Here is a 21,666-nt window from a genome sequence, read left to right on the forward strand (position 1 = left end):
TTTCTTGGCCCCCATCAGCCTCCTCCCTGGAATCCGGGAGTCCGGATCCCCCATCCCTCTCCGCTCCAGGGACGCAAGCATTCGAATTCCGAAGTTCTTACCATGCCCAAGCTAGACTCCACCTTTGCCAAAGCAAAAATCCTCCTCCAAACTGTCACCCTCGGATCCCCCTTCCCTGTGTCCGGCGCCCGGGCCCGCCCCCCCCTCCGGTCCCTCCCACTTTTCCCAAACAAAGCTCCCGGGCAACTTTCTCCCTCGCAGAGCCCCGCCCGCCCGCGGCTCCCCAGCCCCAGGCCGGGAGGTAGGAAGGCGCCGGCGGGAGTCGGGGATCCAGCTTTGGGGTGTGTGAGTTGGGGTGGGAAGCTACGAGTTATGAGATGAGGTGTTTGCGGGAGGGTCTGTGAATTGCTTGGCCCCTCTTTTTGCCCGCGGGTCGGAGTTTGCGCTTGGGACCGAGTCTTAGTGAGGTGTTGGAACTTTCGCCGGAGTTGGGGTGTCTGTTGCTGGGTCTGAGTTTGGGATTGTGCGCTCGGGAGTGGGTGAAGGCTGGGGACTTTGGCGGCTGTGTCCGGTGGGTGCGAGTGTATGCGGCGGTGTGGGTATGAAGTGAGAAAGGACCCCGTGCGTGTTTCTGACCGAGTTGGGTTTCTGTGTGTCATTTGTGGACGCCTGATCCTCCTAATGGAGAAAGGAGGCCTCCGGGGTGGCATAGGGCCGAGCTACAGTGCTTTCTGGACCTTCAGTCTTGCCTCTTCGGAAGTTTGGGGCCTGGGGCGGGAAATTAGTGGGGATCTTTCTTACCCGGCTCCTCCGTCCCTTTGTCTGGCCACATGGGGGAGAGCTGGGCTGGGATTTAGGCCTACGGGGGGGGGGGGGGGCCTGAACGCCTCAGCGCCACCGGACTCGGCCTGGGGTCTTTGTCTGTCTCGGCCTGGGCTCCAGGGTCCGAGAGAGAAGGGGGATGGGAGCCTGGACTCTGGGGTCCTGGGAAAGCTGTGGAAGACGTGGAGCCGCCTGGGAGGCGGGATCTGACTGTATTGGAAAAAGTTTTCCCCTGTTCCTGGCCTCCGGAAAGTCACTGGGAACTTGAGTTGGATCCGAGCCCACGGCGCAGGGGGAGGGGAGGGAAGGGGCGGGGCCGAGGGCCAGAGGGGAGGCGCCCTTGCCGGCCAGCCCCTCCCCAGATGGGGGTTGTGGGAAACTGGGGGAGGGGACGCCTGGGCCCTTTGTTCTGGCTCTCCTGATGGCAGGGCGCCCTTGCCCCCCAGTTTGTGGTTCTGTGGGTCTTTCCTGGTCTGGGCTTGAGTTTCTGCCCTGAGTCTCTGTCCCTCCTCTCTCTGGCTCTTTGTCCCCTTCTCTCTGGCCCTCTGGCCCCTTCTTTCTCTGGGTCTCTCTGCCTTCCCTCTCTGGGTGTCTGTCCCCCGACACTGGATCTCTGTCTCCCCCTCTCTGGAAGTCTGTCTCGTGAACTCTGGGTCTCTGTCCCTCTCTCTCTGGACGCCCCCTCCCCCTCAGTCTTACTACGGCTGGGGCCCCTCCTCCTTCTTTTCTCGCAGCTGCTGTTCACATCCTAGCACCTGTTCTTGGGGTGGGACTGAGAAGATCTCATCCACAACTCCCTTCCCTGCAACTAGGCCCCGACTCCTGTCTTCTTTCAAACCAGTAATCCATACCCGAAGCTTCGGCCCTCATGTGCCATGCGCCCCAGGCATTACTCCGGGGTCTTCAGGACTTCACCACACCCCAGGCTCCCCTGGAAACACAGAGGACGCTCTCACCCTCAGCTGTCCCAGAAATCGAGCCCCCTTCTGCAGGACTTAGGAGTTCCGACCCTCAGCCTCCTGCTTCCCTCAGACCCAGAAATCCAGGCCCCCTCACCCTCTCCTCCCTCAGACCCAGCAATCTGAACTCCCAGCCCTCACTGCCCTGCAGTCTCTCTGTGGGTGGGGGTGGGGGGCGAGGGCGGGGTGGGGGGAGGCACCTTGCTGAGCTCTGTGTTCCTCCAGGCCCAGATGGGGGAACCCCGGGCTGGGGCCCCCCTGGACGATGGCAGTGGCTGGACAGGAAGTGAGGAAGGAAGTGAGGAGGGCACCGGCGGCAGCGAGGGGGCTGGGGGTGATGGGGGCCCGGACGCGGAAGGAGTATGGAGTCCGGACATCGAGCAGAGCTTCCAGGAGGCCCTGGCCATCTACCCACCATGTGGCCGGCGGAAAATCATCCTGTCTGATGAAGGCAAGATGTATGGTGAGTCCGCCCCTCTCTTTTGCCCTGGCCCCGGCTGATTAAGACTCAGGTAGCAGCTGGTATCGCTGTTGGCACAGATGAGGAAACTGAGGCACAGAAGGGTAAAGTGGTTTGCCTGAGGTCACAGAAGTGGTGGAGCTGGGATTTGAACCTGGCAGCCCGGCTCCAAAGACTGCGGCAGGAACTCTCCCACAGAGCTGGGATGATCTGCAGGCCAGCTTGCTTGCAGACCTCTGGCAACTGCTGCTTCTCGCTCCTTCCCTGGTGTTGTGTGTGTTGAGAAGTCCCGTGAAAGTCTAACTCTGTCCCGTCTTTGACTCTTCAGGTCGGAATGAGCTGATTGCCCGTTACATCAAGCTGAGAACAGGGAAGACCCGAACTCGCAAACAGGTGTCCGGACTGACTTGTGGGCCTCTCTCTGGGGTGGGCTTGTCTTCTCGGGGGGATGGGGGTGGGTGGGCATCCTATGATGGGCAGGTTCAGGTTCAAGGAGGATCTGGTTCATGTGTTTTTGTCTGTCTTGTTGGCGCCTCTGTGAGTGTGCTCTGCTGTGCCTGTTTTGGTCTGGATCTCTTAGCAGCTGTGTTAGCAACAGGGACTAAGGTAGAGAGACTGAAAGATCCAAAGAGAGAAGATGACGAAGGGAAAGGAGGCCTGGATTTGCTGGGTCTGGGGGAGATCAGTTGTGTAAGTGGCTAGAAGAGACTAGCCTCTGTGGACACGCCTGTGTTAGCATGTGCCTGAGATAGCTGGCTTGTTCTGTGTGTTCGTCATCGTTCATGTTCTGGGAGCTCTGGGGGCCATCTGGAGGGTGGGAAGGCAGAGGGGATTCAAGGGGCCAATGGCTGTGTCCTGCGTCTGCTTCTCTGTCACTCTCCCCAGGTCTCTAGTCACATCCAAGTTCTGGCTCGAAGGAAATCAAGGGAAATCCAGTCCAAGCTCAAGGTACGGAATGAGGCAGACACCCAGAGAGAGAGGGCAGAGACCCTGAGAGTGGGGGACAGAGAGAGGGATACAGAGGCCTAGAGAGAAGGGGACAGAGATCCAGAGGAGAGGTCAGTAGAAATACAGAGAAAGGGGGACAGAGAGGCCCAGAGTGGGTAGCAGAGAACCAGAGATGGGTACAGAGTCACATGGAGATGTAGACAGAATGAAGAAATAGAGATTCCAGGTTGGGGGGGCGGGGGTTAGTGGCCCAGCAAGTTGGGTGGATAGAGGTCCTGGGAGAGGAAGAGATTTGTAGAGAGAAGGGGATAGAGATTTAGCTCAGGACAGGCAAGAAGGATAGGGTGTCGGGCCTCTCCTCTGGCTACTGCTGTCTTCCTTCTCCCTCTCCTTTCCTCTCCTCCTCCTGGTGTCCTCCCTTTCCCCTCTTGTACTATGAGGACCTCCTCTTCATCTCTTTCTGGTTCATCTTCCTGTTTTTTAGTCCCCACGTGGCCTGTCATTTCTCTGTCCAGAAATCTTCATTTTTTTGGGCAATTTTCACATCCTTTTTCTTCATCTGCTGGATTTCCGGTTTCCTCTTGGCCCAAGACCCTCATTTTCTTCCCCACTGGGGTGTGGGGTCTTCTCTGCCTCTTCCTTCTCTTCTTTTGGATTTGGGGACCATGACTTCCTGCCCCCCCCCCCTTTTTTTAATACTCAGAAGCCTTCCTCTGCTTTCTCTCCAGATCCAAAAAACCTTCACTTCTGGTCTTTTCTGGACCTCATGGTCCCATCTCTTTCCTGTCTGGGCTAGGAAGTGTCCACTGCATATCCCTCTGGGTCTGAAGTTCTCACTTCCTGTTGCCTGCATATCCGGAAACCTTCACTTCCAGCTCTTTTTTGGACCTAGAAACCCTTATACTGTATACTGTCCTTTATTCTGGGTATAGGAACTCCTTTTCCCCTCTAGGTCTGGGCCCCTCTACTTCCTGTTCCATATTCATCCTTGCTCCTCCTTCCTCCCATTTTTCAGCCCAGGGTGGTGGAACTGTAGGGTTTGGGAGGGCAGCAAGGTGAGAATCCAGGCCTCACTTCCTAAGTCATGTTTTCTTTCCTCCTTTGGCACCCTCCCCCACCCCCACGGGCAGGCCTTGAATGTGGTAAGTCCCCCTGCCCATCCTCCCACCCGCTGCTTTACCCCAGACTTGCCTGAGGGGGCCAGGAGGGGCAGGGGGCTATAGAAGAAGGATTTGTGCCCTCCCCCAATCCTTTGCCTTGACTCCCCATCTCTGCATCTCCCCATGCTTGCCCTCCCTGGCATTGACCCACCCTGCTGTGTCGACTGGGATTCCCCATTAACATGGACCTCAACTTCTCCTCCAGGACCAGGTTTCCAAGGACAAGGCTTTCCAGACCATGGCCACCATGTCCTCAGCCCAGCTCATCTCAGCACCTTCCCTGCAGGCCAAACTGGGCCCTGCTGGTCCTCAGGTGGCTGAGAGATTGTGGGGCTCAGAACTGGAGGGGGGCGGGCTGTGGTTTCAATGAGGCACTGACTGACCCCCACATCCCCTTCTTTGTCTCTTTTCCAGGCTTCAGAGCTTTTCCAGTTTTGGTCAGGGGGCTCTGGCCCCCCCTGGAACGTTCCAGAGTGAGTACTCTCTGTTTTGGCTCATCACCCCCATTTCCCCCATTCCCTCTAGAGAGACGTTCTTATCCTGCTTCTGTAGCCAGCTATCTGGATTTGAATCCTGGAGAGGAGGCTGGGGTGAGGGTCTGGAGAGGAGGACGAGGCTTGACTTGGGATACTGGGGAGGGGGCAGGGCATAGAGAGTCCAGAGAAGGGGTTTCACGGGCTGAGAAGGAGTGGAGAGGCAAGGATAGTGCCCAGGGTCTGGTGGTGACTGGGATTGATGACAGTCTGTCGATGGGTGACCTGGGGGAGGAGCAGGTTTGGAGAAGAAAGGAGCTTAGTGTGGGACTGGATGAATGTGCGGGGACGGGAGCATGTCTGTGGGGAAAATGGCATCCCAGTGAGATTTGGTGGTCCCAGAGGCTCACGGGAAGGCGTGTTTTCATCCTGTAGGGATGTTCTTAGGCCTGAGGGGATAGCAGGTGTCTTCTCTCAGAGTCAAAAGGAAGGAAATGGGTCCCCGAGGTACATGGGAATGTCCATTTCAGTCCTGAGAGAGCCCTGAGGGTGACAGAATGTGTTTGTTGCCTGGAAGAAGAGAAACAGGCCCCAGAGACTCATGGGAAGGGCAGTTTTCAGCCCAGAGAGGAGCCAGTGGATCCAGGCTGGGTGGGTGGGGGGGCATGTGGCCGCAAGACCTTGAGGAGTGGTGTTGGGGGTGACAAGTGAAGTGACATGCTGTGGGATCCAGGCTCCAGGGAGGGAAGAAATTTCCCCTGTGAGGTGCTGGGACTCAGGAAAGGGTCAGAACAAGTCCCCTGGGTAGAAGGAATTGGAGGCTTGCAGGGAGGGGGCTAAACTGGAAGGAGGGAGTGCTGCTGCAGCGAGCACTGCTCTGGGCACTGGGGTCCCACCTGTAGGGAAGCTGATAGTCAAGTGGGGGAGATGAAGGTTAATTAAATCATCACCCGCCTAAACACAAAATGAAAGAAAATGTGATGTGCTCTGAAGAACTGCAACAGGTTCTGGGCTAAGGGAGAGAGTCCTGGGGGTTTCTGTGTGGAAGTAGTGTTGAAGGCAGATTAGGACTTGGAAAGGTGAAGAATGGGGGTTGGTAATATTTTAGGCAGTGAACACAGCATGTGCCAAGGCCCTGAGGTAGGAAAATTTGGTGAGTTCCAGGAAATGAGAAAAAGTATTCAGCCACTGGCCAGTCAGTTGAATGTTTATTGAGAACCTGTTAAGTGCCTGGTCCTCTGCTTACACTGGAACACAGGATTAAACAAGTTAGACAGAATCCCTGCCTTCATGGATCTTCCATATTTGGAGCGGGGTCCGGGGGGGGGGTGCGGAGACCAACAATAAACATGTAAACAAATAAACATTCATAAGAAAAGATTCAATGTGGGAAATAAAACAAGGCGTATGTGCCCTCTTTAGTCAGGGGTCAAGAAGGGCCTCTCTGAGGAGGTGGTGTTTGGCCAGCAGCCTTGATGATATGAGATTAAGTCAGTGGGTAGGGTCCTGGAATTTAGATTTCAGAATGGGGATGCCGAGTACGAGGGCAAGGCCCCTGGGAGTGGGGGGTCTGAAGGTCCCTGGAATTTGTCTTTCTGATTCAGGTCTTTTGACTCATTTTTTTAAAAAATATTTTTAGTTTTTTTTTTTAAAGATTTCATTTTGTTTTATCTTATTTTTATTTATTTGAGAGAGAGAGAGACTCTCAGGCAGACGCCCTGCTGAGCAGGGAGCCCGACATGGGGCTCCATCCTATGACCCATGAAATGATGACTGGAGCTAAAATCAAGAGTCAGACGCTTAACTGATGGAGCCACCCTGGCATCCCTTAAGATTTTATTTTTTAAGTTTTTTTTTTTTTAAGATTTTATTTATTTATTTGACAGAGAGAGAGAGAGAGAGAGCACAAGCAGGGGGAGCAGTAGGCAGAGGGAGGACGAGAAGCAGGCTCCCTGCTGAGCAAGGAGCCCGATGTGGGGCTCGATCCCAGAATCCTGGGATCATGACCCGAGCTGAAGGCAGGCACTTAACCCACTGAGCCACCCAGATGCCCCAAGATTTTATTTTTAAGTAATCTCTATACCGTATGTCGGGTTCAAACCCACAACACTGAGGTCCAGAGTCTCAGGTGCCCCTGGCCTTTTGATTCTTGACCTCTTCCTGACCTCTGACCCCAAGTGTTGTCTCCATGGCCTCTTATCTTTCAGTCTCAATCATCTCCTCAGCTACCCATGGCTAATTGGCCTCTAGAGCTGGGCTGTCAGATACCACGGTCCCTAGCCTCATGAAGTTAACTGAATTTTAAGTCGATTAAAATTAACTTAAAAATTCAGTCCCTCGGGCACTATAGCCACATTCGTGCTTGGTAGTCACATGTCATGTGTTCGGTGGCAACAGGTGGCTAATGGCTACTGTGCTGGACAGTGCAGATACGGAACATGTCCATTACTGCAGGAAGTTGGATTGGACAGAGTCTAGATTGGACATGTAGACTCTGTTACGCTGCTTCCTCACCCTGGACATCGGATCAATGTCCCATCTCGTGACCCTTGGTCATTTTCTCCTTACCCTCCTCTTTCTCCACATTGGCTCTCCCTTGTGTTCTTTCCCCACCTCCTGAGATCCTGTTTCTCTTCTCTTTCTGCCATTTTGTGAGAGGCACCGAAATGTTGTCAACAAGACCACAGGCTCTGTAATAGGGACTGACTTGGATTTGAGCTCAGGCTCCTCTGTGCCCCAGCTCTGTGACGGTGTGTGCCTCAGTTTCCTCCTATGCAAAATGGGAAGAGGAGTAATTGTACCTAACCTCCTAGGGTGTGAGGATTCCGTGAACTTTTGCACATTACATGCTAGCAAAGGGTCTAGCGTGGTCCCTGGTAAACCTTAACTGGTACAGTTATCTTTCTACCTTGCTGACCCCCAGCTTCCTTTCTCCCTCAGTGTGAAGCCATTCTCACAGACACCGTTCTCCTTGTCACTGACCCCCCCCATCTACTGACCTCCCAGGTAAGAGTCTGCTCTGTACCTGCCTTGTCTCCCCTCTCTCCTCAACCCCAACTGCTTTTTCTTCACCTTCCACTGATCAGGGCACTCATTTCTACAGAGGTCCAGATCTGAGGCAAATCTTGCAGGGGGTATGGAAAGATGAGTGATAGAATTTGTAGTGGTTAAGATCATGGCCTCTGGATTCAGACACACTGGATTTGTGTTCTGCCACATGCTAGCCTGGAAGACACGGGGAAGGTGTATTTGTCAAGATTCTTTCAGATGCAAGTGGCAGAAACTCAAATCAAGCTCAATGACCAAAAAAAAAAGGAATTTATTGGTTTAGGTAACTGCTATTTCAGGAGTGGCTGGACGGACGGCTTCAGGCATGGCTGGATCCAGGGGCTCAAATGGTAGTGTCAGATTTGCTTGGTTCTGCTTTCACCTGTGGTGTTTGGTGGCTTCATTCCCTGGCAGGCTCTGCCCATCCTGGCAGCAAAGATGGCTTCCAGCAGTTCATGCTGATGTGGTCCTAAGAACTCACATTGGTGAAAGAGAACTTGCAGGTTCCACAGATTTCATCAATTTGCAGTGCTTTTGGCTGCAAGTAACAGAATGCCCAAAGTAATAGTGCCTTAATTAATAAAGGCCTTAATGATTTCATATAACAAAGAGTCTGGACGCGGGGTGCTCTTACACTGTCTCAGCAGCTCAGCAATATTGGGACTGGCATTTCTATAGGTCCCTTGGTCTCTTTCTTAACGTCCCAAGATGGCTGTTGTGATTCCAGGAATCATGTCTCAAGCAGGACTTGACCAGGGCCAAAAGCTTTCTCCTCCCAAAGTTCTGTCTTTTTCATTCAGGAAGAAACTCCTTCTCAGAAGCCCCTCAGCAGATTTCCCCTAACGTCTCATTGGCCAGGACTGTGTCACATGGCCATCTCTAGTTGCAAGGGAGGCTGGGAAAGTGAGTATTTAGCTTTTTTAGCTTCTAAGCGGAGGCAGGCAAGAGAGAAGAGCGCTCTATGTATTCAATACACATTAAGGATTTTTGTTGTCCTTTTTTTTCTCTTTCTAGGGTACGAGCCCCCCCAAGCCCTGTCACCCCCTGCCCTGCCCCCACCTGCCCCATCACCCCCAGCGTGGCAGGCTCGGGCCCTGGGCACTGCCCGGTTGCAGCTGGTGGAGTTCTCAGCCTTTGTGGAACCCCCTGATGCAGTTGATTCTGTGAGTGCAATTTTAGAATCATCACTGGCCGGGAAGGGCGGGGGCTGGGGGTTGGAATACAGAGGGTGATAGGAAGGGAAAGGGTAAAGCAGTGGTTCTCAAACTTTAGCATGTCTCAGAATAACATGGAGGGCTTGTTGAAACATAGATTGCTGGGCCCAACCTTCAAATTCTGATTCAGTACGTCGGCATGGGGCTTGAGAATTTGCATTTCTAATGTGCTCTCAGGCGATATTGATGCTGCTGGCCTGGGGACCACACTTTGAGAACTGCTAGCATGGAGGAACTGGATGGTCATGGGGTCACGGTTGGGAAGGTCAGAGAAACTTGCCAGGTCATTGTTGGTTCATTCAGCAAACGTTTTTGAGAGCCTGCTGTGTGCCAGGCATTGTGGCGGAGACTGGAAACCTGGAAGAGCAGATCTTGTTTCTAGACTTGAGCGTTTCCTGGGCTAGGATGGAGCTAGATACCATATTAGTCATGGTGGGTTGACTGTTCGCAGAAATAACCTTAACCTTCAGGGAATGAACGTCACACCAGTTTCTCACTCATGTAACATTTCCGTGTAGGTGTTCAAGTAGGAGCCTTCCACGCAGTGATTCAGAGAATTCAGGCTCCTTCCGTTTTGTGGTTCTGACGTTTCCTAGGGCTTCAGAATCTGCTGCTGGATTCTCTGCATCTGGCCAGCAGATGGTGGAAGGGAGAGACCCAAAAATCCTGCAGAGTTTTTATGGGTCTGGGTTGTAAGTGGCAACTATCAGGTTCTGCTCACATCCCATTGGCCAGAATTTAGTCATGTGGCCACACCTCACTGCAAAGGAGTCTGGGAAGTGTAGTTTAACTCTGTGAAAAGGAATGGGGAGTTTGTGAACACCTGGCAGTCTCTGCCACAGCCACATAAACACCAATTGCTGTGTATGATGGTCCTAAAAAACCCAAGTTGAAACCCTCTCATTTCACTTGGAGCAAAGATAAAGTCCTTTCAGTTGCCCACAAGGCTCTGCATGATCTGATCCCCATTCCTGCTCTGTCCTCACCTCCTGCCCTTATACCCTTGCCCACTCTGCTCTGGTCACACTGGCCTCCGTGCTCTTTCTCAAACACACCAGGCCCACTCCTGCTTCAGGGCCTTTGCATCTGCTGTTCTTGCCACCATGAATATGTTTTCCCAGATACCGCCACTGTCTCTCTCCATTCATTCAGGCCTTTGCTTATCTTCTCAGATTGGCTTTCCCAGATCGTTTTATGGAAAATACCCACTGCCATCATGCTTTACTGCTTTACTATTTTTTTTTTAAAGATTTTATTTATTTATTTGACAGAGAGAGATCACAAGTAGGCAGAGAGAGAGAGAAAGGAGGAAGCAGGCTCCCTGCTGGGCAGAGAGTCTGATGCGGGGCTCGATGCCAGGACCCTGGGATCATGACCTGAGCCAAAGGCAGAGGCTTTAACCCACTGAGCCACCCAGGCGCCCCTGCTTTACTATTCTTTATTGGGAATTTTTTTTCATAGCATTCATCACTCTGAAATTTATATTATCCGTGGGTTGATTTTTATTAAAATTATCTATCTTTGCTAGTAGACTCCAGGAGAACTCCATGATGTCAGGGACTTTGTCTTCTAGCCCTATGGCGCAAAATAGTGTTTGCACACAGTAGGTCTCCCAATAGATGTCCATTGAACAATGAGTATGTGCTGGGATAGGGGAAGCTCAAGTTTTTGTGGGTGTAGAGAGGAGACTTTTTTTGTTTTTAAATTTCTGTTTATTTATTTGTCAGAGCACAAGCAGGAGTGTGGGCAGAGGGAGAAGCCGGCAAGGAGTCAGTTGTGGGACTCATCCCAGGACCTTGGGATCATGACCTGAGCCCAAGGCAGACACTTAACCTTAAACTGAGCCACCCAGGCATTCCCCAGAGGAGTCATTCTGCCTGGGAAGTTAGTGAAGGCTTCCCTGAAATGACAACATTTGAGTTGGGCTTTGAGGGTTATGTAGGAGTTTGCCATGTGCTGAACTTTACGTTGCAGGTACAGAGATGAAAGCAGCATGAAGTTTTCAGGGAAACAAATAGTCCAATAAGGTGTGGGAGCTGGTGCAGCTGCAGATAGGTGGGCAGGTGCCAGTTCTGGAGGAATTGGCATTGCCAAGCTGAGGGATCCAGGCTTTGTCCTGAGGGTGATGGGGAACTATAGAAATGAGAAGTGTCATCTGATTGTGATCAAGTGAGGCTTCCAGGAAGAGGCAGATTTGCATAGACTTGGGCCTTAGAGGATGGAGGGAAGATTTGTAATGCAAAAGAAGATGGGGAAGGTGTGAGGATTTCAGAATCTGGACAAAAAGTGATAAGAATGGGGACAGGTCGGGGCGCCTGGGTGGCTCAGTGGGTTGAGCTGCTGCCTTCGGCTCGGGTCGTGATCTCGGGGTCCTGGGATCGAGTCCCTCATTGGGCTCTCGGCCTGCTTCCCTCTCTCTCTCTCTCTGCCTGCCTCTCTGTCTACTTGTGATCTCTCTCTGTCAAATAAACAAATAAAATCTTTAAAAAAAAAAAAAAAAGAATGGGGACAGGTCGGGGGTCTTGCTGTGGGCTAAGTGGATTCCATCCATCCATCTACCCATCCATTAATTGAACATTTGGGACCACATATTCTGTGTAGGGCCAGGTTGAAGGAGTGTGGGGTTTGTCCTGGGTGCTCTGGGGAGCCACAGGGAGATTGTGAGCAGGGGAGGTCCACAGTCAGCTGTGGGGATCTGTGAGGGATGACCGGAAGAGTGGAGATTGGAGCCTGGGAGGCCAGGGTGGAGGCTGGGGAGAGAGTGGAGAGGATGGGGCTGTGGGGATGGAACAGGGGACAGGACTTGGGGACTAAGGTGCCTTGGGACAGAAGGGAATGGCTATAGTGCTTGGGAGTCAGGCCCAGTGTCTGGGTGGACAGTGTGAATCTGTTCGTGGGAGCTGGGGGCAATGAGCACCCAGGGTGCAGCCCATCTCCCACTCCTCACCCACGGCCCACCCTTCTCAGTACCAGAGGCACCTGTTCGTGCACATCAGCCAGCACTGCCCCAGCCCTGGAGCACCCCCCCTCGAGAGTGTGGACGTCCGGCAGATCTATGACAAATTCCCTGAGAAAAAGGGTGGCCTGCGGGAGTTGTATGATCGTGGGCCTCCTCACGCCTTCTTCCTGGTCAAGTTCTGGGTGAGTTCTGCTGCCGAAACAAAGTGCCTGCAAGTCACGTGGCCTCCCATGGACAGGGATGCTCAGAACGTAAGCCCCCTTTGGAACAGGGAACAACGAGCAGTTTTACCCCCAGGATGGGATGGATAGGACTTGGGCCTCCAGGCCCCTTTGCTAGGGAGTAGCCACTTGCCTTAGCAACCAGGGTCATGAAGGGGTGGGGAGGGGAGGGTTGCTAGGGAGTAACCTGCCTCCTTAATAACCACGGCCTTGGAAGGGGCTGAACTCCCGAGTTGGGGGCTTCAGGAGAAGAAAGTTGAATTCTAGGTCTCCTTTGTTGGGACTATTACTGGAGAGAGAGGGTCAGGACCGTTTCAGGGAGCCAGGCTTCTCCAGTACCAATTGAAGGGTGGGTGTTTTCCAGAAACAGGCCCATGGAGACAGGGGGCTTTGAATGCAGAGGAGGGGTAGGCAACTGCAAGGCTATGGGGGAAACCAGGCCATGGAGCAGAGTTCCCACTTGAGAAGAGTCCCCGCCATTTATAAGGAATCTGCCTGTGCCTCCCCACCCCCAGGCGGACCTGAACTGGGGCCCGAGTGGTGAGGAGGTAGGGACCAGCGGCAGCAGCGGAGGCTTCTATGGAGTGAGCAGCCAGTACGAGAGCCTGGAGCACATGACTCTCACCTGTTCCTCCAAGGTCTGCTCCTTTGGCAAGCAGGTGGTGGAGAAGGTGGAGGTGAGGCTGGAGGGGTGGAGCTCTGGGCAGGTGAGCGCCCAGACACCTGCCACTTTTGGGGTACAGACTGAAGGGATCAGAGCCACAACAGTTCCTGCACTTGGGTGTCTGTGTGGTGGGGTTTTCATTCATGCATGGGCTTAGAGCTGATATTGTGTCCCCAAGTCACATGTAGGTGTTATTTTCAGGGTTCAGAGATAATGTGTGGTACAGAGATTTATAGTCACTAAGGTTCAAAAGGTTCTTATGGGTATAGAGGAATCTGTAGGGCAAGGAGGTTTGGGGGTCGCACTGAGGGATCACTGAGGGCCTGAGGGGTCTTGATCTCAGAGGTCATGTAGAGTTTGGAGACCTAGTGGAGGGGAGGGTCTTTGGAGGGTGTGAGGGTATCTTAGGGCCTGGGGGTCAGAGCAGTCCAGAGGTCTCAGAAGGGTCAGAGCACAGTTTTGAGAGGCTGGAGGGGTCCCTCGTTTGCAGGCTCAGGGATCCCAAGTCGAGGACCCATGGGTCCAGGTCCCATCTCTGCTGCACCACAGATGGGGCGATGGCGGGGATGACGGTAGTGGGGAGTGGGCGTGGCATTGGAGAGGCACAGAGTGCCTGGGGCAAGCCCTGTGTCTCTGGGTCACTGCCCTGCCCACTCTGCGCCCCCCACCCTGGTTCAGACGGAGCGTGCCCAGCTGGAAGACGGGAGGTTTGTGTACCGCCTGCTCCGTTCACCCATGTGTGAGTACCTGGTGAATTTCTTGCACAAGCTGCGACAGCTGCCTGAGCGCTATATGATGAACAGCGTCCTGGAGAACTTCACCATCCTCCAGGTGAGGCACTGGGGCTGGGCTGAGCAGGGCAACCAATGGGGTGGGGAGTGCCTACAACGGCCCCTTGGCCCGGGGACCCTTGCACGGGGGTGGGGGCGTGACACAGGGGGAGCCTTTGCTTAGGGGACCCCTTTACCCAGGAAACTGATGTGGTGGGGAGTCCAGAGCACTCTCATTTAGGGGGATCCCCCCTCACTGGGGAAACGGACTTAGAGGGCATCCCACGGTGGATCCTTGGTTTAAGGGACAAGCCCCCCTTTCATAGGGAACCTAACCTTAGCCCAGGGGACATGATATGGTGGGATCCCCCTGAACTCTGGTTAACTTTGAAGATTTTGAGAGAGTTGAAGGGAGAAGGGAGAGAGAATCTGAAGTAGTGCCCAATGTGGGGCTCGATCTCACAACCATGAGATCATTACCAGAGCCGAAACCAGGAGTTGGACGCTTAGCTGAGTCGCCCAGGCACCCCTACTTTGGTTAACTTTGCTGTGCCATCCGATGGGAGGCCCCTCACTGCTGACGCTCAAATGGGGAACTGGACATGTCAGGCATCCCCTCGACCTAGGGAATGTGATATGGTGGGGACCTCTTTCCTAGGTATCCTGTGGTACCTCGGGGAGGGCACAGTGATCTCTGCTCTCCCGTTTGTGCACAAACCCTTTCTCTTGGCCTCCTTGGCAGGTGGTGACAAACAGAGACACCCAGGAGCTGCTGCTTTGCACCGCCTATGTCTTTGAGGTTTCCACCAGTGAGCGGGGGGCCCAGCACCACATTTACCGCCTGGTCAGAGACTGAAAGGGGACCCCAAAAGTGACTCACCCCCCAGATTACCCTCCTTCCAGGAAAGACCTCCAGCTTAACTTCATGCTCGTTTGGGGAGGGGGTGAGTTGAAAAGATGGATCCTGATATTGGGACCTCATGGTGGTGTCTGAAAAGGACAGATCGCTCCAGAGCATCAGGGACTGGGGACAGAAGTGAGACAGCCCCGAAGTATAGCACTGGTTTCTCAGTCTCTAACAGGCGCCCTCCCGCAGCTTGGTTCTGGATGTTTTTGGATGGTCTTAGAAAGTATGTTGGTTTGTCCCTCTGTTTTTTCAGCACCCCCCCTCCCCTTTCCCAATCTGCCTCTCTTTACCAAACCCAACCCTGTGACCGGGAGATCAAATATTGAAGGTTAACCCTTTGTGCAGGAGCAGAGCCAGGTGGGCCCAGAAAATATTTTTTTTTTAATATAACAAGAGATATTTATAAGTGGGTATTAGGGTCGTGACTTTTTCTGAGCTGGACAAGCTGTGGGGTGAGGCTTTTAAATTTCATCCTCTCTTCTCAACAAGATGTAGGCTATATACTGTGTTGCCTCCCCTCGCCAGCAAAGTGTGTTGGTTTGTGTTTTGACAGAGGATAAAACTATTTTACCAAAACGCAGGGGATTTATTTGGGGTTTGGGTGAAAATAATCCTGTGGGAGGTGGTAAGCCGAAAGATGAGGCAAGGAAATGAGGCATCTTTGGGGACAGGAAGCTGGTGGCCGGAAGGCCCAGGTCCCGCGGGAGAGGTGACAGCAGCTGGGCAGGCAGACATCTGAGTCCCCCAGGGAAATGAGGAGGTGGAGGACTCAGTGGTTGGGGCGAACTGGGGATTGAACAAATATTTACAGACCACAGGGAAGCCCCTAGGGCACTTGAAGGGGACGGGGCGGGGCTTTGGGAAGAGACTGGGGCCTAGCGGTACCGAGCGAGCCGGTCGTAGACTTGGTCCAGGTTTCTGCACAGGAATATCGAGAGCGTCATGAAGCTGAGCTATAGAGAAAGGAGACCTGGTCAGAGAGGTCCGCAGGGTCCGGCGAGGGGGACTGGGGTAGGGATGGTGGGTGTTCCGAGGGAGAAAAAGGGGGTAGTGCCAGGGGAAGAAAATTAAGTGTGGAGATTTGGGAGGGGCGGAGAAAGGTGAGGTTAGAGGGGGAGCTCAGCCAGGTTGAGAAAGGTGGGTCAGGGATGGGAATTTGGGGGCTTGGGGTAGACTACCAAAGATGCGGAGGGTGGGGAGGATGGAAAGAAACGGAACAGGGTGGGGTAGGGAGTATTCAGCTGCGTCTAGCGCAGGTTCAAAGTCTGGGAAGGAGTGAGATCCGGAGCTAGCCCAGGGTACTTTATTCTGGAGGCTCATCTGTCTCTCTCTCTGCCTTGGCCGCTAATTCCACCTCGACCTCCACCTCCTCGCCCGCGCTCCCGGTCTCAGGTTGTTCCTCATCTTGATCCCAAAGCGGCCAGGGCCCCAGGGCCACGGGCAGCTTGCCCTGTGGGGACTTGTCCCCCCAGTTGGGACAGGCATCCGCCATGCCCCAGCCACCCCACAGACCGCCGCTACGCCCGCTGCTGCTCAATACACCACAGCGCCCGCCGCCGCCATCAGCACAGGGACCTGGCCGGGGGCTCGAACCACAGGCGCCCAGCACCTGCCGCTGGCGTTCCCGGCAGAGCGCCCTGCGCAAGATTAGCAGGCTCAGCCCCGCCACACTCACCTGCAGGGAAAGGGGAGGGATATTGCTGCTACGAGCAGGGGGCAGGAACGCCAAGGAGGGCCAATGAGAGCTTCGCAAGGGCGGGAGGGAACGCCTACTTCCTGCGTGCAGCCAATCGGGGCTTGCAAGGGGTAGGTCTTCCGCGTACATGCGGAGAGGCAGGAGAACCTGGATGGGCTGACGCTCTAGCAGGCTTGCACCTTTCCCAGGGGTTTGGGGTAGGGCCATCTAGGGATTGTAGGGCCAATTGCGAGTGGGGGCTGGACCAAATTACCTCAAGGAGACCGACACCTAGACAAATGCCCACTATGGAGATGAGGTTGTTGTGCAACCACTTTTGGAGGCTCCGCGCGCAGCCCTGGGAATGCGGGATAAGGTTAAAAGTAGGGTCTTTCTGGGATTCGCCCTCAAGCCCATGCCCACTGTTCTCCTTAGCCTAGCCTTCACCCCTCTTTCAGGCACCGCCCCTCATCCCTAGTTAGTAGGGTTCTCTAGTCTCTCCAACTTGCTCGGTCCCACCCTCCTCTCAGTCACGCCTTTTCTTTTAGTCCCCGCCCCTCAACCCGGGTCCCTCCTAGGGCCCCCCACCCCTCCTGATGTGCCCCTTTCTCGCAGTCCCACCCTTCAGACCCTTCCCTAGTCCAGCGGCTCCGCCTCCTGGGAAAGCAAGCCCAGACCGCAGCCCTACCCCCTCACAGGGCCCTCTCCTTTCTAGCGGGCTCCAAGCCCTCCCCACCTCGCTGTAGACATTGCTGTCTGCAGGAACCACGCAAAGGTCAGTACTGTGCCGGGGCCGCGCCAAGGGTCCGGGCCGGCTGAACTGGGGGAAGGAGAGCTTATCGAAGACTGCAGAGTCATTGGTCGCCGATGAATTATAGCAGGAGCAGGGCACGCGATGCACCTCCGACTCGTTGCTGATGAGGCTGGGGATACTGAACCAGTCCCGAGGAGAGTTCCAGCCGCAGCAGCGCAGCTGCGAAGAGGGACGGGAGTCAAAGGGACGGGGACTGGAGGGATTCAAGATGATTTGGGGATTCAGGGGACTGGATGATGTGTATGAGGTATTGGGGAGCAGAGGGCTAGATGGGGGGCGGGGGGGGGGGTGGCGGGCTAGGCTTGGGTGCATTAGGGGAACAGGGGTTGGGAGAGACGAATCACGGGCCACCTGGGGCTGTGGGAGGAGCTGCAGAAGACTGGGTAGGCAGTGCAATTCAGCCTAGGTAGGGGACAGGTGGATGGGAGGGCAGGGCCACGTGAATAACCAGGGAATGGAGTCTCACGTGGGCCGGGTCCCCTGGGGCCAGAGTCACTAAAGATCAGGGAGTTGGGTCACTCTAGGGCCTTGGGACTGAGGGCGAAGTCTTGTCGGGGCAGAAAACGGAGCCTCTCCAGGGTCTGGGAGCTGGAGGGAAATGACCACACGAGTCTGTTCGGCTCTCTTCTGGGGGCGGGGTGATATTGGGGGTGGGGTAGGGTTACCTTCAGGTAACCCCCCACCCCCGCTTCGTTGGGGCAGGGGGCAGAGCTACGTCAGAATCCCAGAGCTAGATGGAGGGATACGCATCTGGGGACCTCACGCACCTGGAACTGCACGTAGTCCCAACTCTCCTCCGCAGCCGACTCCTCCGGACGCGAGCGGTAGTTCTGGATGGTCTCCAGCACGATTTCCTTCACCCTCCGCTCCAGCTAAGAGGCGGAGAGTGAGACTGGATTGTGAGGCTGGATTTCCACCCGGGTTTGCCCCTACCCAGTCCAGCTACTCCCGGGCTTTCTCAGTCCCCAGGGGTCCCCGAGCGGTTTGAAGGCGCTCTCGATTTCTCACTGAATGGCTAGCTAGGTCTCTGTTCCTCAAAATCTGCCTGTTGCTACCGTCTTTCTGTTCCCCCGCTATCTCCCACGGTAGATCTCTCTCTGTCTCTCTGGGAGTCACCTGTTTCTCCCCCAATTTTTTTCTTTTCTGTTTGTTTCCCTTTGGATCTCTTTCTGTCTTGCTATGTCTGTTTTCCTCCATCCGCGTCGTGATCTTGCTTTGAGTCTCCTTGTCTCTATCTTCCTGTGCGTCTTCTCTGTGTCCCTGTCTCTCTGTTTTCCTCTGCCCGTCACTGTTATTCCCTTTGTCCTTGTCAGCCCGTGACTGCTTTTGTTTCTGTCTTTTTCCACCACCCCCATACATTTGGGGGGAGTGTGGGAGGGGAAGCCAAGCTCACCCGCATCCGCTGAGTGGAGATGAGGATTCCCAGGGTGATCTGCGTGGCAAACAGGAGCAGAAGTATCCCAAAATACTGGTGGGCAGAGTGGAGAGGTCAGACTGAGCCCCCCCCCCCCCCCCCCGGATACAGAGGCTGCAAGGGCTCTGTTTGAGGGGGGATGTGGACAGGGGACTCACCAGGCCCAGGAGGCAGCGGAGCTCCTTCAGGGACCCCACACAGCCCAGGAGGGCAAGGCCCATGGTGAGAATTCCTGAGATGGCCAGGGCCTTGGACCAGATCTGCAGGGGCACGAAGGACAAGCCTGGGGGAGGTGAGAGGCGGTGACATTGGGCTCAGGCACACAGCTCCAGGAAGCCCCATTCCCCACCCACACAGCCACTCAACTGGGGAGCAGTATTCTGGGGAACTCTCTGGGTGTCTGTCCCTGCCACATGTTGAGTCTCTATTCCTCTCCTCCTGGGATTCTTTGTCTCCTTCTCTCTGGGACTCTGTCCCTTCTGAGTCTCTGTCTCCCCCTCCCCCCCACCCCAGGTCTTTGTTTCTGCTCTGGATCTCTGTCCCCCTTTCTCTCTGGAGGCCGTTTCTTCCTCTTGCTCTCAGTCTCTTTTTCCTCCTCCTGCTCCTCCTCACCCCCAACAGTTTCAGTCCCATCACTTGATCTGTGACATTGGATCAGTCACTAAAACCTCCCTGAGGGCCGGGGGAAGATATCTATTCCCTAGGGTTATTTTAAGGGACACATGGGAGGCACGCGTTCAATGCTGTCCTCAATACAGGGCAAACACTTATTAAATCTGAACCATTAGGATCGCGACTATTACTCTATTACAACTCTCCTATTATTATTAGTGTTCTCTCTGCTCTTCTACTTCTTTGCTGTGTAACATCCAGTAAGTGACATCCCCTCTCTGAACTTCAAGAGAGGGGAAGGTCTGTGGGAGGGTCTGATAAGCATCTGCTTGAGCTCTACCGCCTAGGAAGTGCCTGAGAAATGGCTATTACCATTTTTATTATCATTCATATGGACAACTCATTTGCCAGAGGAAGACTGAAGGGGCTAAGAGCAGTGGCAGGCTGTGAAGCAGAACCTGGGACAAGGGAGACCCCCGGGACATCACCTGGGGGCAGGCCAGGTCATGCTTGCTCCAGGAGGCCCTCCCCGACGGCCCTGGCCCCCTCACCTACAAAGGACACGAAGCTGGTCTTGTCAATGAGTATCCAGATGCCGAAGCAGAAAATAAGGCTGCCTAGGACCTGGCAAGGGGAGATGGGAATATGGCGGTGGGCAAAGGCGACGGGGACTGGGGGAGGTATATCAGGTCGGGGGGCTGGGGCAGGGGCTGGGGCTGGGGCCTGGGTTGGGTAGCCATGTGGCAACTCACGAAGAAGAAGAGGTTGAAAACGAAGAGGAGGTACTTGATGAGGCTGAGGCAGCTGTCCTGGGCCGACATCTTCACCTAAGAGGGGTCAGCAGCCCGTGGGAGGGACAGAAGAGAAGAGGTGTTGGGCCCGGAGGAGACGAGCAGAAAGACAGAGGCTGTGAGAGACAGAGAGGGAGAAAGGAAGAACACAGAGAAAGAGGAAGTCTCCCCGAGGTGCACCCCCCCTCCACCGCCAGCGGTGGAGCCCCACCCCCTCCCTCTACAGGCGAGGTGGCTTTCTGGTCTGTTTCTGTGCCCCCCATGCCTCCCTCACCTGCCCCACTGGGACACACACCCGTACTGGAGGGGCCTTGGAGTTTGTGGGCACCAAGGACACGCTGGGTACTCCCTCCCAGGTCTCCGTGGTTCAGGCTGGGGGACCCCTGAGCTCCTTGGATCCACCTACTCTGGGCACCAGGACCCCAGGCCAGCCCTGGACAGCAACCGACCTCACAGACACTCTGACCTCACTGCCTGCTAAGCTCTGCCATCTCTGCATCTCTCTCTGCCCCCGCCCCATTCCCAGCCCTCGGCCTCTCATCCTCCCTTTTCTGGGTCTCAGTTCCCTTCTGTCTGGGTCTCTGTCCCTCCCTGCCCGCCTCTCCCCCCCACCCCCCCCCCCCGCATCTATCTCCTCCCTCTCCGGGTTTCTGGCCCCTTCTCTCTGCAGGCCAGTCCTTTCTCTGCTTATGCGCCCCCACCTTGTCACGGGCCCCCTCTCAGAGTCTGCATCCTGTTCTCAGCAACAAGTGTAGAGCGCGGAGCCCCCGCATGCTAGGGCAGGGCTTGGGCACCTGGGGGAAGTGAAAGTGCTGCAGTGCCCCCGGTGGGACGGTCCCTGGGAGTGGGGGGGGGGTGGTGGCTGGCCAGTGCCTAAACACTCAGAGAGGAAGCTGAGCCTCTAGCAGTACTTCCTGCATCTGCACTGGGGCCCCAAGAGGGGGATGCTGGGGAGGAGTCAGGATTGAACCCCGGACCTTGACAGTTAGATCTAGGTCCGAGCCTGCTTGCTTGTCTCGGGACCTGAGCCGCACACCCCGCAGCCTCTAAAAGTGCCCCCTGTTGCCCCATGGCCCCTACTCTTGTCAAGCCAGATTTCCACGTTTGGGGATGTTCCTATCATCCTGACATCCACCCAGGCCTTGGAAAACCAGCGCCTCTTAGAGACTCAGCACCATCTCTTGCTGAGAGATCTCATCTACGTTTTTTTTTTAAAGATTTTATTTTAAAAATATTTATTTATTTATTTATTTGACAGAGATCACAAGTAGGCAGAGAGGCAGGCAGAGAGAGAGAGAGGGGGAAGCAGGCTCCCTGCTCCATCCCAGGACCTCCACTTTTTTTTTTAAGGCTTCAAATGCAGGGGTGCCTGGGTGACTCAGTTGTTAAATGTCTGCCTTTGGCTTGCTTGGTCATGATCTGGGGGTTCCGGGATCAAGTCCCGATTGGGCTCCCTGCTCAGTGGGAAGCCTGCTTTTCCCTCTCCCACTTTTCTTGCCTGGGTTCCCTCTCTGGCTGTCTCTCTCTCTGTCAAATAAATAAAATCTTAAAAGCTCCAGGGGTGCCTGGGTTGCTCAGTGGTTAAGCCTCTGCCTTCAGCTCAGGTCATGATCTCAGGGTCCTGGGATCGAGCCCCGCATAGGGCTCTCTGCTCAGTGGGGAGCCTGCTTCCTCCACTCTCTCTCTGCCTGCCTCTCTGCCTACTTGAGATCTCTGTCTGTCAAATAAATAAATAAAATATTTAAAAAAAAAAGA

The 21,666-nt window shown here is 54.7% G+C and overlaps 2 protein-coding genes across 5 annotated transcripts; one reads left to right on the forward strand and one right to left on the reverse strand.

Moving 5' to 3' along the window:
• Positions 1 to 281: 281 nt before the first annotated feature.
• On the forward strand, positions 282 to 15,016 carry LOC111160601 (TEA domain transcription factor 2). Its single transcript, XM_022523797.1, is given in 14 exon segments — positions 282 to 301; positions 2,007 to 2,244; positions 2,570 to 2,634; positions 3,127 to 3,189; positions 4,320 to 4,331; positions 4,555 to 4,662; positions 4,764 to 4,822; positions 7,763 to 7,805; positions 7,807 to 7,828; positions 8,885 to 9,033; positions 12,052 to 12,225; positions 12,780 to 12,941; positions 13,607 to 13,759; positions 14,441 to 15,016. Coding segments are annotated over 13 exon segments (1,356 nt in total). The 5' UTR covers positions 282 to 301; positions 2,007 to 2,012; the 3' UTR covers positions 14,555 to 15,016.
• On the reverse strand, positions 14,966 to 20,702 carry LOC111160602 (CD37 molecule). 4 transcript variants are annotated; one of them, XM_022523800.1, is made up of 9 exons: positions 20,613 to 20,629; positions 19,873 to 20,027; positions 19,672 to 19,744; positions 18,667 to 18,791; positions 18,488 to 18,562; positions 17,862 to 17,966; positions 17,017 to 17,253; positions 16,555 to 16,638; positions 14,966 to 15,558 (listed from the first exon to the last, which is right to left on the reverse strand). In XM_022523800.1, exons 2-9 carry the CDS (start codon positions 19,939 to 19,941, stop codon positions 15,481 to 15,483), a joined length of 846 nt encoding a protein of 281 aa, XP_022379508.1. In that variant the 5' UTR covers positions 19,942 to 20,027; positions 20,613 to 20,629; the 3' UTR covers positions 14,966 to 15,480. The 4 variants fall into 4 exon arrangements, with proteins under 4 accessions (XP_022379508.1, XP_022379509.1, XP_022379507.1 ...); XM_022523801.1 differs by lacking the exon at positions 20,613 to 20,629 and adding an exon at positions 20,207 to 20,272 and having other exon boundaries at positions 19,873 to 19,947; XM_022523799.1 differs by having other exon boundaries at positions 14,966 to 16,638; positions 19,873 to 19,947; positions 20,613 to 20,702.
• Between the last annotated feature and the right edge of the window lie 964 nt (positions 20,703 to 21,666).

This window comes from Enhydra lutris, unplaced genomic scaffold (assembly GCF_002288905.1).
Source record: "Enhydra lutris kenyoni isolate GAN:26980312 unplaced genomic scaffold, ASM228890v2 scaffoldscaffold77, whole genome shotgun sequence".
NCBI classification, from domain to species: domain Eukaryota; kingdom Metazoa; phylum Chordata; class Mammalia; order Carnivora; family Mustelidae; genus Enhydra; species Enhydra lutris.